The 15,730-nt window shown below is 43.6% G+C and overlaps 1 protein-coding gene across 8 annotated transcripts in view; it reads left to right on the top strand.

Moving 5' to 3' along the window:
* LOC138761659 (cyclic nucleotide-binding domain-containing protein 2-like) overlaps window positions 1-15,730 on the top strand; it is a 68,292-nt gene that overhangs the window by 39,454 nt on the left and 13,108 nt on the right. For all 8 annotated transcript variants that reach the window (XM_069934192.1, XM_069934194.1, XM_069934187.1 and 5 more), the window contains 2 exons: window positions 2,763-2,892; window positions 7,703-7,817. In XM_069934192.1, the coding sequence (XP_069790293.1) occupies window positions 2,763-2,892; window positions 7,703-7,817 (245 nt within the window). The remainder of the gene's footprint in view (window positions 1-2,762; window positions 2,893-7,702; window positions 7,818-15,730) is intronic.

Here is a 15,730-nt window from a genome sequence, read left to right as displayed (position 1 = left end):
TATGAAATGACCCTGGTGTGTAGGTGAGTGGGTAGATGATGGCAGGTGAGGAGAATTGATTGGAATGTGAGAAAAATGGTATTCATGTAAGATTAAAGTAAATAGGTGGTCACCACAGAGTTGATGGGCCGGAGGGCCATCTGTGCTATATCTCTCTATGACTGTTATTGCAGTTGATGAACCAAGTGAAACGAAGGATTGAATGAGGAGAAATATTCCGAATGCCAGGAAGTCTGCAATCACTGGACACCAGTTTAAGGCATTCAGCAAGAGAGATGAGGGTGGGTGGGGGTTGGGTAAATGACGGAGGATACAGTCAGATTTTTACATAAGAAAAGCAGGATGTCACTGTATATGTGTGAAAAAGAAAAAGTGTATATCATGGCTAACGTGATTTATGGTGTGAAAAATAAAAAAATTTAAAAAAAAAAGAAAAGCAGGATGTCAGAGGATGCAATAGCACTGTGGACCTAACAAGTGTGTCAATGTTTTAGTGAGACCCTGCGTTCATCACTAAGGGGGACGATTCCTTTATTGTCATGTAATATTGCACAAAATTGCGTTCTGCCTGCCATAAGGCAGACAAAGAGTCACCTTTAGTGTTGCCCAGCACCCTTTACAGTATGAGAGAAAGAGAAGCAAAATAGTGTCCCTTCAGAGTCACTGAGTGTCTGTGCATTCGCCTCCAATGCTCCTGAAGTGCCTGCCATACAGATTCTTGTTGAATCCATCAGCAACTGAAGCTCCAGATCCAAACCTCCAACGTGATTAGGAGGCCTTCAGCGCCCAAGGCCCTTTGTGACCCCTTCTTGCCCTCAGCACCCTCTTGAATCCCAGGTCTTATCCCTGGTTCCACTGAGCCAGTCTCCAGCAGCTCGCAGTCTGTGTGGGTCCCCTGACTGCAAGTCGCCCTCAGCTTGTGTGGGTCTCTCCACCTCTGAACCCCTCGTTGAGCTGTTGCTGTGGTCACTGTCCTGTAGGGTCATCTCCTCAGCTTCCTTTCAACAGGGGGAGGTGGGAAAAGGGTGTTTTCCTTTTTTCTGCCACCCTACACCAGTCCACTGCTCCCCCAGAGTCTGCCATTCATTGAGCACAGGTGCCATCATCAGAAGAGGAGTGATGGTCCGAGTATTATAGAAGAGGGCAGATGGGGGCAATGGAGGCTAGGAGGTAATGAGTGGAACTGGGAGAGGGAGGGTATGATGGACAGAGGGAACCAGGACGGGGAGGGTATGATAGACAGATGGAGGGGGAGGGGATAGGACAGAAGCTGGTAGGTTATAGTTAGAACAGTTAGAGGGGGAAGTGATGAACCGATGGAACCAGATGGGAGGGTGGCTCTGAGGTCAGTAGATGATGGATGGAACCTCTCAGGGAGGAGAGGATGGACAGATAGAAGCAGCCGGGGAGAGGATGGGAACAAAAGGAGAAGATAACTCAGTACACCGGTGAGTGTTGGGAGGAGAGCACTGGGACCTGCAGTGATACAGGAGTAGTAGAAATTGATTTGGCTGAGAGGCAAGGAGGGAATCCGAATCTGCCAATGTCTCGGGTATGAACTGTGTACACAAACCGTTACTCTTCCCACAGCCACTGCCTGACCCGCTGAGTTTTATTCCAGCATTTTTCTGATTTTTTTAAAATTCAGATTTACAGTTTCTTTGATTTTCATTCACAAAGGGGAATGAACAGGGAAATTTGAGGAAGGAAGAGATGAGTGAAACTGATTGGGCTGCTCTTTCAAGGAGCTCACACAAAATTGATGGGTCATTTGACACCCATTTATTGAGCTGATTCCATGAACTACCCACAAGGTCTCAAAAATTGTGGAATCAGATCTTCTCAGCTTCATGTTTCCTTTTTTTTTGTGGAAAGTTTGTGGGATTGGAATTTGCAGGGTGTGATATTGGGTTCTAAACCCCAAGTTTCAGTCTATTTCCCACTAAACACTGAGTATTGCAAGAAGGGTTCTTGTGAGCTGATTAGCAAGTTGTCTCTAGCATTCAGTCAGCCGTGTAATGATTTGCATATTACAGGCCATCCTCAACTTATGATGGGATTACATTCTGGTACTTCCATCATAAGTAGAAAATATTGTAAATCAAGGAAGGGCAGTGGGGACTGACACAGGGCTGTCGGGAGAGAGCTGGGAAGCGGGATTAATGTGGGGGCTGATGTGGGGCTGTTGAGAGAGAGCAGGGCAGTGGGATCAGTGTGGGGGCTGACACAGGCTGTCGAGAGAGAGTGGGGCAGTGGGATCAGTGTGGGGACTGACACGGGGCTGTCAGGAGAGAACGGGGTAGTGAGATCAGTGTGCGGGGTAGTGAGATACAGTGCTGTGGGGAGACACTGTACATCATAGCCTAGCCTAGTCAAAATTTGAAGTACTCTAAGAATTTGAACCATTGTATGTCGGACCATCATAAGTCATGGACTATCTGTATATAATTACAATGAAAAGGAATATTAATTAGCATCGAGTGAGGGCAGGGTGGTAGCACTGCTGTGAGGATCATTCAGGAGCCTAATGAATGTGGGGCAGAAATGATTTTTGGTGTGCACTTTCAGACTCTTCAGTCTTCTTGACTGGAAAAGGGTGAAGAGAGTGTGTCAGGGGTGCGACAGGTCAGGGTTACAATATTTAAAGGTCCTCTCCAGTTTAGGAGAGGACTTGGCTGATCATCACGGGTGGACCCCTCCTGAATATCTGGCCCATTCTTCTTTTCAGTTTAACTTTGATGTAACTTCATTCATTCTTCCAGATCACTCAAACTTCTGCAATCACTGCCTGACAGTTCCATTGAGGTCCTCTCTGACTACTCGACAACAGAAGAGTTTCTCTACGGCCAGGTCATTCCACATGACGTGGACAACCTCATTTTTGTAACCAAAGTGAGATTTTAAGACTTGGGCTGGTGCTGGGATATGTTGAGTTCACAGGATGCACATGCAGTTGTGTCGAGTGGTTTTGGATGTTTTATTCATGATTAGATATCCAAAGTTGTCATGTAATAATCCATAAAAATGTAATGTACGTTACGTACTTTAACTTCTGTTTGTTGAAGAACAAACTAAGAGTCACCACAAGCATTACCTGGGGCCCCTAACAATAAGCAAAAGAGATTGTCTGCGGATTCGCTTCTAGCACTCCCGCAGCTTCTGCAGCCGCATTGACTTCACTTAAAAACCCTCGGCAACCCGAGCTCCAGATCCAAACCTCCGATTTGTTTAGGAAGCCCTTCTTGCCTTTGGTACCCTCTCGGATCCCGGTTCTGATACTGGTTCCCATGAGCCAATTTCCAGCAGCCCACAGCCTAGTGTGAATCCTTCAACCTGCCTTTTTCTCCCATTTCATTTTGGTTCATGAATTGCCCATGGGAAATTAAAATACAGTTCATGCATCGGGGCTCAAAATGAGGTTCAAAAGACTAGATCAATGACAATAATGATTTCAAAGCTTTGAATCATTGTGATTGAATTTTTCCAAAGGCTAACGATAATAAGTTTATTATCATATGCATTGTACAATGTACAAATGCTTAGAAATTCTTACCTGCTGCAACTGAACAGGTACTCTAAAAAAAATTACAAAACAACTAATTGAATTAAAAAAGGCAATAAATACACAAAAATAGCTAATAAATATTCACAATGATCTTCGTGTAAGAAAAAAAATGACTGAAATCATTGTGGTGTCAGAGCAGTCCTTGATCGGTGTAACAAGGGGAGGTTCAGGAGCCTGATAGGTTTGATTAATAGACTTGCAGCATGGTAACAGGCCCTTTCGGCCCACGAGCCCTTGCTGCCCATTTACACCCAATTAACCCAATACAACCCCCGTACATTTCAAATGGGTCTTCTGAAATATGGAGTCTCAGCAACTTGAAGGTTCTAACCCTTCAATCTACCCTCATATCAATAGTTCACACACATTTGTCTTGTCACTGTGGAGTGATTTTCCATTCCCATCCTCAGCAAGTTCCCCCTTGTACAGTTGAGTCAAATGTACCAAATCCAATTCACTAAAATAGCAACTAGTATCATAGAGTAAAGCACTTCCCTCCATGGAAGTGGATTATCCATGTTCATATACTTATGATGGTATACCCGTGTTGGTGTATATGTATCGGTATACCCATGTTGGTGTGCCTGTGTCAGTTGGTGTCGGTAAACCCATGTCAGTGAGCCTGTGTTGGTGTATACGTGTTACTGTACCCATGTTGGTGCGCCCGTGTTGGTGTACTCGTACTTAATTCAAGGGACAGAGGTTCAGAGAGTCGATGGTGGAGTGGGCAGGGAAAGCAACCCTTCAGCCCCCTGCATCCATTCTGACTATCAGCCATTCACTCACACCACGAACTATGTAGGGGAATGTAGGGCAGGAGCACGCCCTTTGGCTGTGCTTGTGACAAGAATGATGCCACATTGAATGAATCCCATCTACCTGTGCATGGTCCTTGTGCCTCCACTCCCTTCCTGTTCACTTGTCCGTCTTCATGCCTCTTAAACATGGTGTCGTAACTGTTCCCCCTCCCCCCACCTCCCCTGCATTATATTGGAGGTGGGGGAAACAGATACGATGCCATTACCTATAACTGTAAAATAATGTTTCTCATAGATCTTCGTACTTTGCCCCTTTCACTTTCAACCTATGCAGTCTAGTATTTTTATGCTTCCCACATTCCGATCAGCTCCCTCTGGTTTCTAGCCCTCTCCTACACCCCGAGGAAAACTTTCAGCAGCCAACTAATTAACCTCCCCACCCGCACATCTTCAGGAGGTGGGTGGAAACCTCTGGGGCAGCACATTACAGCGTCAGTGACCCAGTTTGATTCCAGCGCTGTCTGTAAAGAGTTTGTATGTTCTCCATGTGTCTGCATGGGTTTGCTCCAGTTTCCTCCCACCCTCCAAAAACATACAGGGGTTTGTAGGCCATTTGGGTGTAATTAGGCGGCACAGGCTCATGGGCCAGAAGGGCCTTGTTACCATGCTGTATGTCTAAATTTATTTAAAACCAGAGGGCCCAGAGAGATCCCAGCAGTCACTGGGAGAACCTGCAAACTCTACACAGGCAGAGGTTGGGATCAGATCTGAGTCCCTGATTCTGTGAGGCACTGGTACTACCTGCTGAACCACTCTGCAGCTGTTCTCATGGTTGTTTTGTTCTTCCGACAATAACATTTAAATTATTTTATTTATTTACACCAGTGTTTCTCAACTTTTTCTTTCCACTCACATACCACTTTAAGTATTCCTTATGGCATTGGTGCTCTGTGATTTGTAAAGGATTGCTTAAGGTGGTATGTGGTTGGGAAGAAAAAGTTTGAAAGCCACTGTTTTAATCTGACCTAATTGATTCGTTATGCTCACGGTTTCATAACTCCAAAGGAAATGGGTCAAATGACAATTTTTATCAAGCAAAATAGTTCAGTAACAAATGGGTCTAGAGCTGTGATTCTCAACCTTCCCTTTCCTCTCACATACCACCTTAAGAAAACCCTTACTAATCACAGAGCACCGATGGCATAGGGATTACTTAAAGTGGTATATGAGTGGAAAAGAAAAAGGTTGAGAACAACTGATTTACAACATGGTAGAATACCCTTTCTGGCCCATGATCCTCGCACCACCCAGTTACACTTAATTAACTTACCACCTTGGTACGATTTGGAGGATGGAAATAAATCAGAGCTTCCAAGGAAAACCCACGCCGATCACAGAGAAAACATAAAAACTCCTTACATACTGCACAGGATTCAAACGCTGATAGCCACTACACTAACCGTGCCGTCTTGCTGTGCTGACCTGACCTGCGGCCACTCGTTCCCTAGTTCCCGAGCCCCATTAAAATTATCGAACCACACTCATCATCAAGTCTCGGGCTCTGCTGCGAGAGCACCGAAAGATCTCAGCACTATTTTGCACAACAGTCAATATTTAATTTTCTCTCCTCTTATATTTATCCTCTCTCTTTCCATCTTGTCGTATTGGGGTAATTTTATTTACACTACAGAATTGTACTTGGTGTATGGATTCAACAACTGAGAATTTTGGTGCATCCATGCATCGTGCAGTGTATGACAATAGAGCATCGTCACCCTGAAAGAAATGAAGGAGGAGTCCCAGCCTGACATACACACCACCCTCTATCCCCTTACACACACACCACCCTCTATCCCCTTACACACACACTCCACCCTCTATCCCCTTACACACACACACTCCACCCTCTATCCCCCCTCACACACACACATTCCACCCTCTATCCCCTTACACACACACTCCATCTTCTATCCCCTTACACACACACATTCCACTCTCTAACCCTTGCACACATACACATTCCACCCTCTATCCCCTTACACACACACATTCCACCCTCTATCCCCTTACACACACACATTCCACCCTCTATCCCCTTACACACACACACACACACACACACACACACACACACACACTCCACCCTCTATCCCCTTACACACACACATTCCACCCTCTATCCCCTTACACACACACATTCCACCCTCTATCCCCTTACACACACACACACACACACACACACACACACACTCCACCCTCTATCCCCTTATACACACACACATTCCACCCTCTATCCCCTTATACACACACACATTCCACCCTCTATCCCCTTATACACACACACATTCCACCCTCTACCCCCTTACACACACATTCCACCCTCTATCCCCCCCATACACACACATTCCACCCTCTATCCCCTTACACACACACACACACACACACACACACACACACACACACACACACACACACTCCACCCTCTATCCCCTTATACACACACACATTCCACCCTCTATCCCCTTATACACACACACATTCCACCCTCTATCCCCTTATACACACACACATTCCACCCTCTACCCCCTTACACACACATTCCACCCTCTATCCCCCCCATACACACACATTCCACCCTCTATCCCCTTACACACACCACACCCCACTCCCCGGAATGTGAAAAGTATCAATTTCCCAATATCTATGTGAGAAAAGCAAAAAAAAACTCCAAACACAATTTATTTCTAAAGCTCGTGCAGAAGATGGCATGGGTGGCATAGTGGTTAGCGCCAGCAATCAGGACCGGGGTTCAAATCCCACACTATCTGTTTGTACGTTCTGCCTGTGTCTGTGTGGGTTTTCCCCAGGGGCTTCAGTTTCCCCCGTTCAAAACTTACCAAGGGTGTAGATTAATTAGGTATAAATTGGGTGGCACTGACTCGTGGGATGAAATGGACTGTACTGTGCTGTATGTCTAAACTAAAATGTAAACATCTAAATTTAAAAGTTAAGACATAGCTGTTATGGAAAACCGGTACACGGGCCATTTGCAGGAACATAGACACTCTCCCCTTCCTCTCACATAGGGGTTACCTAAATAAACCCAAGCTGAGGAAAGTGACTGCTGCCCTTTGTGGGAGGGTGAGCATTTCCTCGCCTCTTTCTCCCTCCTGACTTCCCATTAACAGCAGTGGGACATAAAGCGTGCCCAAGCGTCTTCTGGCCTCTTAGAAAAATTGTTGTGCCAGTTCCCGGAAGGTGATTGGTTGCTCGTTCTTTGCCCCAACTTCATTAACAGTGCTCATCGCTGGTCCTTAGCTGGTGGTACATGAGATCCTACTCCAGACTGCCTCTCTGATTATCTCCATCCCATCTCCAGGGCCGTTTTGTGATACTACGCCTGGTTGACCTCTCAAGCTGTCACTCCTACCACAAGTTCATTGCCCAGGAGCTGCCTTTCATTAAAAACATCTGTGGAGGCAAAGAGTCAATTGGTAAGAAACAGGAACTATTGATTGTCCTCCTCCCTCTTTACTGGGGAATTGTCTGCGCTGTTGTCTTTGAAGCTGGGGGTGTGGTATGGCTGCTGGATGCTGACAAACACCAAGGCAACGCTGTTTTATTCCCTCTTGAGAATCCATCAAGAGCAGGGGGACTAAAGGGGTTAAACTGCAGGGGCTGCGCGAGATCAACTGTCATACAATTCTGTGGAGCGTGGGTGTACAGCTGTGCCCATGCACAAAAGTGGACGGATGCTGTAAATCTGAAATAAAAGCAGAAATACTCAGCAAGTCAGGCAGCATCTGCAGAGAGAGAAAATACAGTTAATGTTTCAGGCCAGAATGTCATGTTTAAAATAGCTATAGGGAAAACTATCTCCCTGGTTATGGAGGGCATACACTATAAACTAGAGCGAGGATGTACATGAATACAGTGCTGTCTAGCACAGAAAAAGGCCGTTTGGCCCATCATGTCTACGTCGGCATTCCTGTCCGTTTACACTAATCCTGAATGCTGGCATTAATCCGATAACCTTGGTTGCCCTGCTTATTAAAGTCCCTGACTCGCTCCTGTTAAATGTTGTGACTCCCCCTGCCTCCACCACCTCCTCTGGCAGCTCATTCCAGACCCCAGCCACTCTTTACAGGAAACATTTACTCCTCTGATTCCTCTTTCGACCTCCTTCCTCTCATCTTAAACCAATAGTCATTGGATGTGGGCTCTGCCTCTCTCACTGTTCTATGCCTGTCATAATGCCATCTACCTCCATTGAATCACCTCTCACTCTTCTTCACTCCTGGGAAATCTACTATAAACTATTTTCGTAGACCCACGTGACTGCAGTGTCAGAACTTTGGTGCAAATGTACCTTAGACTCATGTATGACAGTACACTCATTCATTCCCAAACAGACCCTGCCTACCCAATCTCTCCTGAGAACCCAAGCCCTCCAAATCAGACATCTTTAGGAATCTCCTCTCAGCCTTAACTCTGGCCCAACCTAAACTGCATGTATTGGCAAGGAACCCCTTCCTCACGCAAAGGGTAGCGGTGATCTAGAAAGAAGATGATATCAGCAGAATTTCCTTGGTTTTATCAGTCTGAGTAGGATTCAGTTAGGTCGTGGTCATAAATGCACCCTGGTGGAGGAAAGGTCAAAGTTTCGGGCTGGAAACCTTCACAATTCCCACCTCTCCCCCTGTCTGATGCTGCTCAGCCCACTGAGCTCCTTCAGCAGATTGTTGCCCCAGATTCCACTCTCTACAGTTTCCTGTGTGCCTCTCATTAATCGTTGTAGAACAGACCCTGTTGTCTCCTCCATATCCTGCGGGTTCTCACAAAGAAACTCGCAAGAACACAAGGGAACAGGGGAAGGAGGAGGTCACTCTGATCATCAAGCCTGCCCTGCCCTAAAACATGCTGATGGCTGATTTACCCAGAGACTCCTCTCTCCCTTTGCACCAGATTCCCAATGCCCTTGATCCCCTGACCTTTCTTTCATTCATCTACCTTCACTTTAAATACTTCCCATCAGGTGGCCTCCATAACTCTCTAGCAGTAAATTCCACAGATACACCACCCATCTAAGTGACTCAGTTTTAAATGATTGATTCCTTTATCTTGAAAATATGTCCCTTTATGCGAGATTCTTTCACTTGTGGAAATCTTCTCTCTCTTCCCCCACTCCGAGGATCATACATCTCCATAATACAGTCCTTCATTGTTCCAAGCCAAGCAATGTGATCATCTGCATGGATGCCTTGCTCCTTATTCTTCCTGATTCACCTTAGGCCAGAAGGTTGCTGGCTTGACAACTTGAGCCTTGGTCCACCAAGTAGGCAATGAACCTTTCACGGCCTGCCCAGCGAAGCAGCAGAGGATGTTGAATTGAGTAATGCCAATTGGCAATGGGATGCAGAATGGAATGTGAGTGCCCTGGGAGCACCCAAGGGTCATTGCTGCCCACTACACCCTGCCTGAGTGAACACAGGAAGATTCAAAAGTGGTCATGGACATTTCAGTACATGACTAGGTTGCCACACGTGATATGTTTCAATCTGCTAAGTTCCAAGAAGAACGAGATGGGGGTCTGACAGAGATGTACACAACTCTGACAGTTTGGATGCAACAAGAACATGCCCATTGTTGGTGAAGTCCAGAACAGGGGGTTGCAATCTATGGATAAGGAGGAGACCATTTAGAACTGAGATGAAAAGTTACCTCTTCACTCAGAGGGTTGTGAACTTGTGGAACTCCCAACCACAAAATGTTCTTGGGGCTGATCTGTTAGATATATTCAAAAAGGAGTTGGTTTGGCCTTTATGGTGAAAGGGGTCAAGGGCTACAGAGAGAAAACTGGGAAAGTGTACAAAGTTTGCATGGCATTGAGTAGTGGTGGAGGCTTTAAGTTTGTATGGCATTGAGTGGTGGCGCAGGCTTGAAGTGCTGAATGGCCTGCTCCTGGTCCTATTAACTATGAATCCTCGAAGGTTTCTGCTTAAGCACAGGATACAGGCCTTCGTTTGTTGGGGCCCTGAGTACAAGTGCTGGGATGTTTATTCTCCAACTTTATTGGTCGGAGCTCAGCTGGAGAGCTGTGCTGCCCTTGTCACAAAACCACAGGAGAGGGTGCAGAGTGAGGTTCCTGGGATGCAGAGCTTCAGTTATGAGGAGACACTGGAGAGAATCGGTCTGTTTTCTGCAAAGCATTAGAGCAAAAGAGGCGGCGTGATTGAGGAAAATAAAATGATAAATGGGATAGAGCAGGGGTGTCAAACTCAAATTCACAGAGGGCCAAAATTAAAAACTTGGACTAAGTCGAGGGCCGAACTAAATATTTATTGAAAATTTTCAACCACCTCTGCATGTTTTCTCTTCTTTCAACATATGTAATGTTAAACTTTTTCTTATTAAAATAAATGTTTAATAATAGTTTTGGATAAACTCTTTCCAGAAGCATTAACAAATGAGAAATAAAATATTCAATAAATAATATTTCTCTATAGAGAATTTGTCAAATGTTGCTAGTGTGCTGTCGAATAGTAAAATCTGAGGGCTATTGAGAATGTGGGAGAATAACATGATTCCTGAAACAATCAAATGGGTGACTGATTGTGGGCATGAACTCTAGCAGGGTTATTTGCCATGCCCTTTTTCCATTGGTACAGATATCCTTTGATTTACACACTTTTCAAGTTTTATGCCTAATGAGCTTGTAACCAGGTGCAGGACCATTTTTAACCAGGAATATATTTATCACTGTGACATAAAACTATTGGAAGATCGTTTTATCCTGAGATTAAAGTTCATAATACTTACTCAGGCCTGTGTGCGGGAGGGCGGGGTTTGCGGACGATCGGGTTGGACAACGACAGTGTGGGGGCATCGGCTCTCACTGCAGGGCGGCATCTCGGCGGATCAGCGGCCCCGTCACCGTGAGTCGCAGGTCGGCCTGCGGCAGGGAGGGGGAGTGGGCAACGGTCCTGGTGAGGTCAGGCCCGAGGCCTCCGGTTCCGGGCGCTGGGAAGCGGCCTTGGCTTCCCCTGACACTGGCCAGGCCCCAAAACCAGAGTCCACGGTGAGACCCTGCAACGTAAACAGAGGAGGTGGAGGCGATTAGCGGGCTGACGCCAATGCATTCTGGGATTTGTAGTATTAGCTGTGCATGCGCTATACTGCCGCGGTGGCCTGCGGGCCACCTCTAATACATTTTGGAAATGATCTTGCGGGCCAAATATAATTATATGGCCCGCGGGCCAGAGTTTGACATGTGTGGGATAGAGGGTAAAGTGCATCAAACCTTTTCCCATATTCATGCTGTTCAACAGGCACTTGGACAGATGTATGGATGGGAAGAAATAGGAGCAGGAGGAGGCCATCTGGCCCACCGAGCCTGCTTCGCCATTCAATGCAATCATGGCTGATCTGATGATAGGTTCATCTCTACCTACCTGCCTTTTCCCCATATCCCTTAATTCCCCTACTATATAAAAATCTATTCAACCTTGTCTCAGATATATTTACTGAGGCCACCTCCACTGCTTCAATGGGCAGCCAATTCAATAGATTCACCATCCTCTGGGAAAAGTAGCTTCTCCTCATCTCTGTCCTAAATCTATTCTCTATCTTGAGGCTATGTCCCCTAGTTCTAGCCTCCTCTATCAATGGAAACAACTTATCTACCTCTATTCTTTCATAAATGTATGCATTTCTATAAGATCCCCTCTCATTCTTCTAAATTCCAATGAGTACAGTCCCAGATGATTCAATCTCTCCTCATAGGCCAACCTCCTCATCTCTTGAATTAACCTGGTGAACCTCCGCTGGGCCCCCTCCAAAGCTTTCCTCAAGTAAGGAGACTAGAACTGCATGCAGTACTTCAGATGCAGTCTCACCGGTACCTAGTACTGTTGCAGCATAACCTTCCTGCTCCTAAATTCAATCCCTTGGGTATGAAGGCCAACATTTCCATTTTCCTTGATAGTGTGCTGCACCTGCAAACCAACCTTTGGAGATTCATATTCATGATATTGGTTGGCATTGATAATAGGGCCTGCTTGGAGATGTAAGACTCTGTGATGACCCTGATGGAGATAATATTATCAAAGGGGATTGGCAACATTTCTTTAAAATTTGAAACTGGGGGGAAGTCACGTGATGGAGTAGTGGCCGGACGGTGAACTCCAGCCAAGTAAAAAAAAACAAAGGAAAACACAAAGGCACAGAAATAAAAGTTAAAGAAAAGTGAGTATAAAGGTGGAAAGAAGATGGCGACAAAAAAAGAAAAATCGAAATCAACGGTAAGAAGAAAGGAAGAGAAGACAACGGAGGAAGAAGGAGAAGGCCTTACCTGTTCGAAGAGGCCCGCGGTGGAGAGAGAAACCCGCTCCCTCAGGTCGGTAGAAAGTGGACTACAAAAATGGCTCGTTGAGCCGAGTAAAAGTGCGCAACCGCGCATGAAAAAAAACACACCGACAGGAGGGGTGACCAGCTGGGGAGTCGATCTCCACAGCCGGCAACGACAGCTGCAGAACACCTGCAGCAAGAAGAGAACACAGAAGACAATGAAAACAAGAAAGAAGAGAAGAAAAGGGCAAGAAAGAAACAACAGATGGCCAACCCAGAAGAAGAGGAAGAGGAAGGGAAAGGCAAGATAAAGGATATACTTTCTCTTATTAAAGAATACATGGAGTCATTTAAAGAATGGCAAACACAGGAATTTAATGATTTAAGAAGAAGAATAAACAACACAGAAGAGAAAATGAATAAAATAGATATGACCTTAACAGAAATGGGAAAAAAAATGGACAAGATGGAAGAGCGGGAAGCAGCAGTAGAAATGGAGGTAGAGGACTTAAAAAAGAAATTAGAGGAATCTAATAAAAAAGCTATAGAGACACAAGAGCTGTTAGCTCAGAAAATAGATATAATGGAAAATTATAACAGAAGAAATAACATAAAGATAGTGGGCCTTAAGGAAGATGAAGAAGGCAAGAATATGAGAGAGTTTATAAAAGATTGGATCCCTAGGATCCTAGGATGTCCAGAACTACAGCAAGAAATGGAAATAGAAAGGGCACATAGAGCATTGGCCTTTAAACCACAACCACAACAAAAACCAAGATCTATTTTAGTAAAATTTCTAAGATATACTACAAGAGAAAAGGTACTGGAGAAGACAATGGAAAAAGTAAGAGAGGGCAACAAGCCACTGGAGTACAAAGGGCAAAAAATCTTCATTTATCCAGATATAAGTTTTGAACTCCTAAAGAAAAGAAAGGAGTTCAATACAGCAAAGGCGATTTTATGGAAGAAAGGGTAAAAAATTTATACTAAAGCATTCAGCGGTATTGAAAATATTTATTCCAGGACAACAAAACAGACTATTCTCGGATCCAGAAGCAGCACGAAAATTTGCAGAACAATTACAAAATAGACTGAGGGATGAAGACGTGTAATGAGAGTAAAAATGACCACGATTTATATGTATGTGGGTAAAGAGGTATAAGTGTGTATATGTATAATGTGCATACGTGAATGTATCCGTATTTAGAGGAAAATATAGATAGTATAGACAAGAATTAATAAGGGAAGGAAATGGAATAGAGGGAATAAGGAGGGAACTAAAAGAGTGACCTTTGTTACATATGAAAAGTGAAATCTTTTCTGCGGGGGCTGGGTGGGGAGGAGTTGCGGTCACTGCAAAGTCAGCTGACGCTTGCGAGTGAATTCGCAAACCCAAATGGAGAGGGGAGATGTTGTTGTCCGACAAGGGATAAAGGACAACTCAGGATGGGAAGGGGAGATTGGGGCTAAAGAAGTTTTAAATAGGAGAATAAGGAAAATGTTTGATGTTTTAGGAATGTTGTCATATAAAGGGTTTAAAATAAGAAAACAGAAAAGGTAATGATGGAAAAACGGAAAGGGAAGATAAACAAAGTATAAAATGGCTACGTTGAACTATATGACTTTAAATATTAATGGAATACATAACCAAATTAAAAGGAAGAAACTGCTAAATTTACTGAAAAAATAAAAAATTGATATAGCATTTGTGCAAGAAACACACTTAACTGAATTGGAGCACAAGAAATTAAAGAGAGATTGGGTAGGACATGTAACAGCAGCATCGTATAATTCAAAAGCAAGAGGCGTGGCTATATTAATTAGTAAAAATGTGCCATTTAAAATAGAAGAGGAAATAATAGATCCTGCAGGGAGATATGTAATGATAAAATGTCAGATATATTCGGAGTTTTGGAATCTACTCAATGTATATTCACCTAACGAAGAAGATCAAAAGTTTATGCAAGATATCTTTTTGAAGGTAGCAAATACACAAGGGAACATATTAATAGGAGGGAATTTCAACCTGAATTTGGATTCAAATATGGATAAAACTGGGAAAAAAATTAACAGAAAGAACAAAGTAACCAAATTTATAATTAAATCAATGGAAGAAATGCAACTTTTGGATATATGGAGGAAACAACACCCAAAAGAAAAGGAATATTCATATTACTCGGCTAGACATAAAACATACTCAAGAATAGACCTATTTTTGTTATCAGCTAGTATGCAAGATAGAGTAAGTAAAACAGAATATAAAGCTAGAATACTATCGGACCATTCACCCATAATATTGACAGTAAAGCTAGAGGACATCCCTCCAAGAATGTATAGATGGAGATTAAACTCCATGTTACTTAAAAGGCAGGATTTTAGAGAATTTATTGAAAAACAAATAAAAATGTATTTTGAAATAAATACGGAATCAGTGGAAGATAAGTTTATACTATGGGATGCAATGAAAGCATTCATTAGAGGGCAAATAATAAGTTATGTAACCAAGATGAAGAAGGACTATAATCAGGAAACAGAGCAGTTGGAAAGGGAAATAGTAAATATAGAAAAAAAAATTAGCAATGAAGGAAGATACAACTAAAAGAAGAGAATTGGCAGAAAAAAAAATAAAATATGAAACACTACAAACATATAAGGTGGAGAAGAATATAATGAAGACAAAACAGAAATATTATGAACTGGGTGAAAAAACGCACAAAATCCTAGCATGGCAGCTTAAGACAGAACAAGCTAAGAAAATGGTATTGGCATCAAGGAAAAAAGACAAACAAATTACATATAATCCAAAAGAAATTAAGGAAAACTTTAGAGAATTCTATGAACAACGAAGGGAAAGAAGGGAAAATAGATGAATTTCTGACTAAAATTGAACTACCAAAACTACAAATAGAGGAACAAAATAAATTAACAGAACCATTTGGAATAGTAGAAATACAAGAGATAATAAAAAAATTACCAAATAATAAGACACCAGGAGAGGATGGATTCCCAATAGAATTCTACAAAACATTTAAAGACTTATTAATTCCGCCCCTCCTGGATG

The sequence above is a fragment of the Narcine bancroftii genome, chromosome 4 (genome assembly GCF_036971445.1).
Source record: "Narcine bancroftii isolate sNarBan1 chromosome 4, sNarBan1.hap1, whole genome shotgun sequence".
NCBI lineage: Eukaryota > Metazoa > Chordata > Chondrichthyes > Torpediniformes > Narcinidae > Narcine > Narcine bancroftii.
Note: the sequence above shows the minus strand (reverse complement) of the source record. Positions and strands in the feature narration are given on the sequence as shown.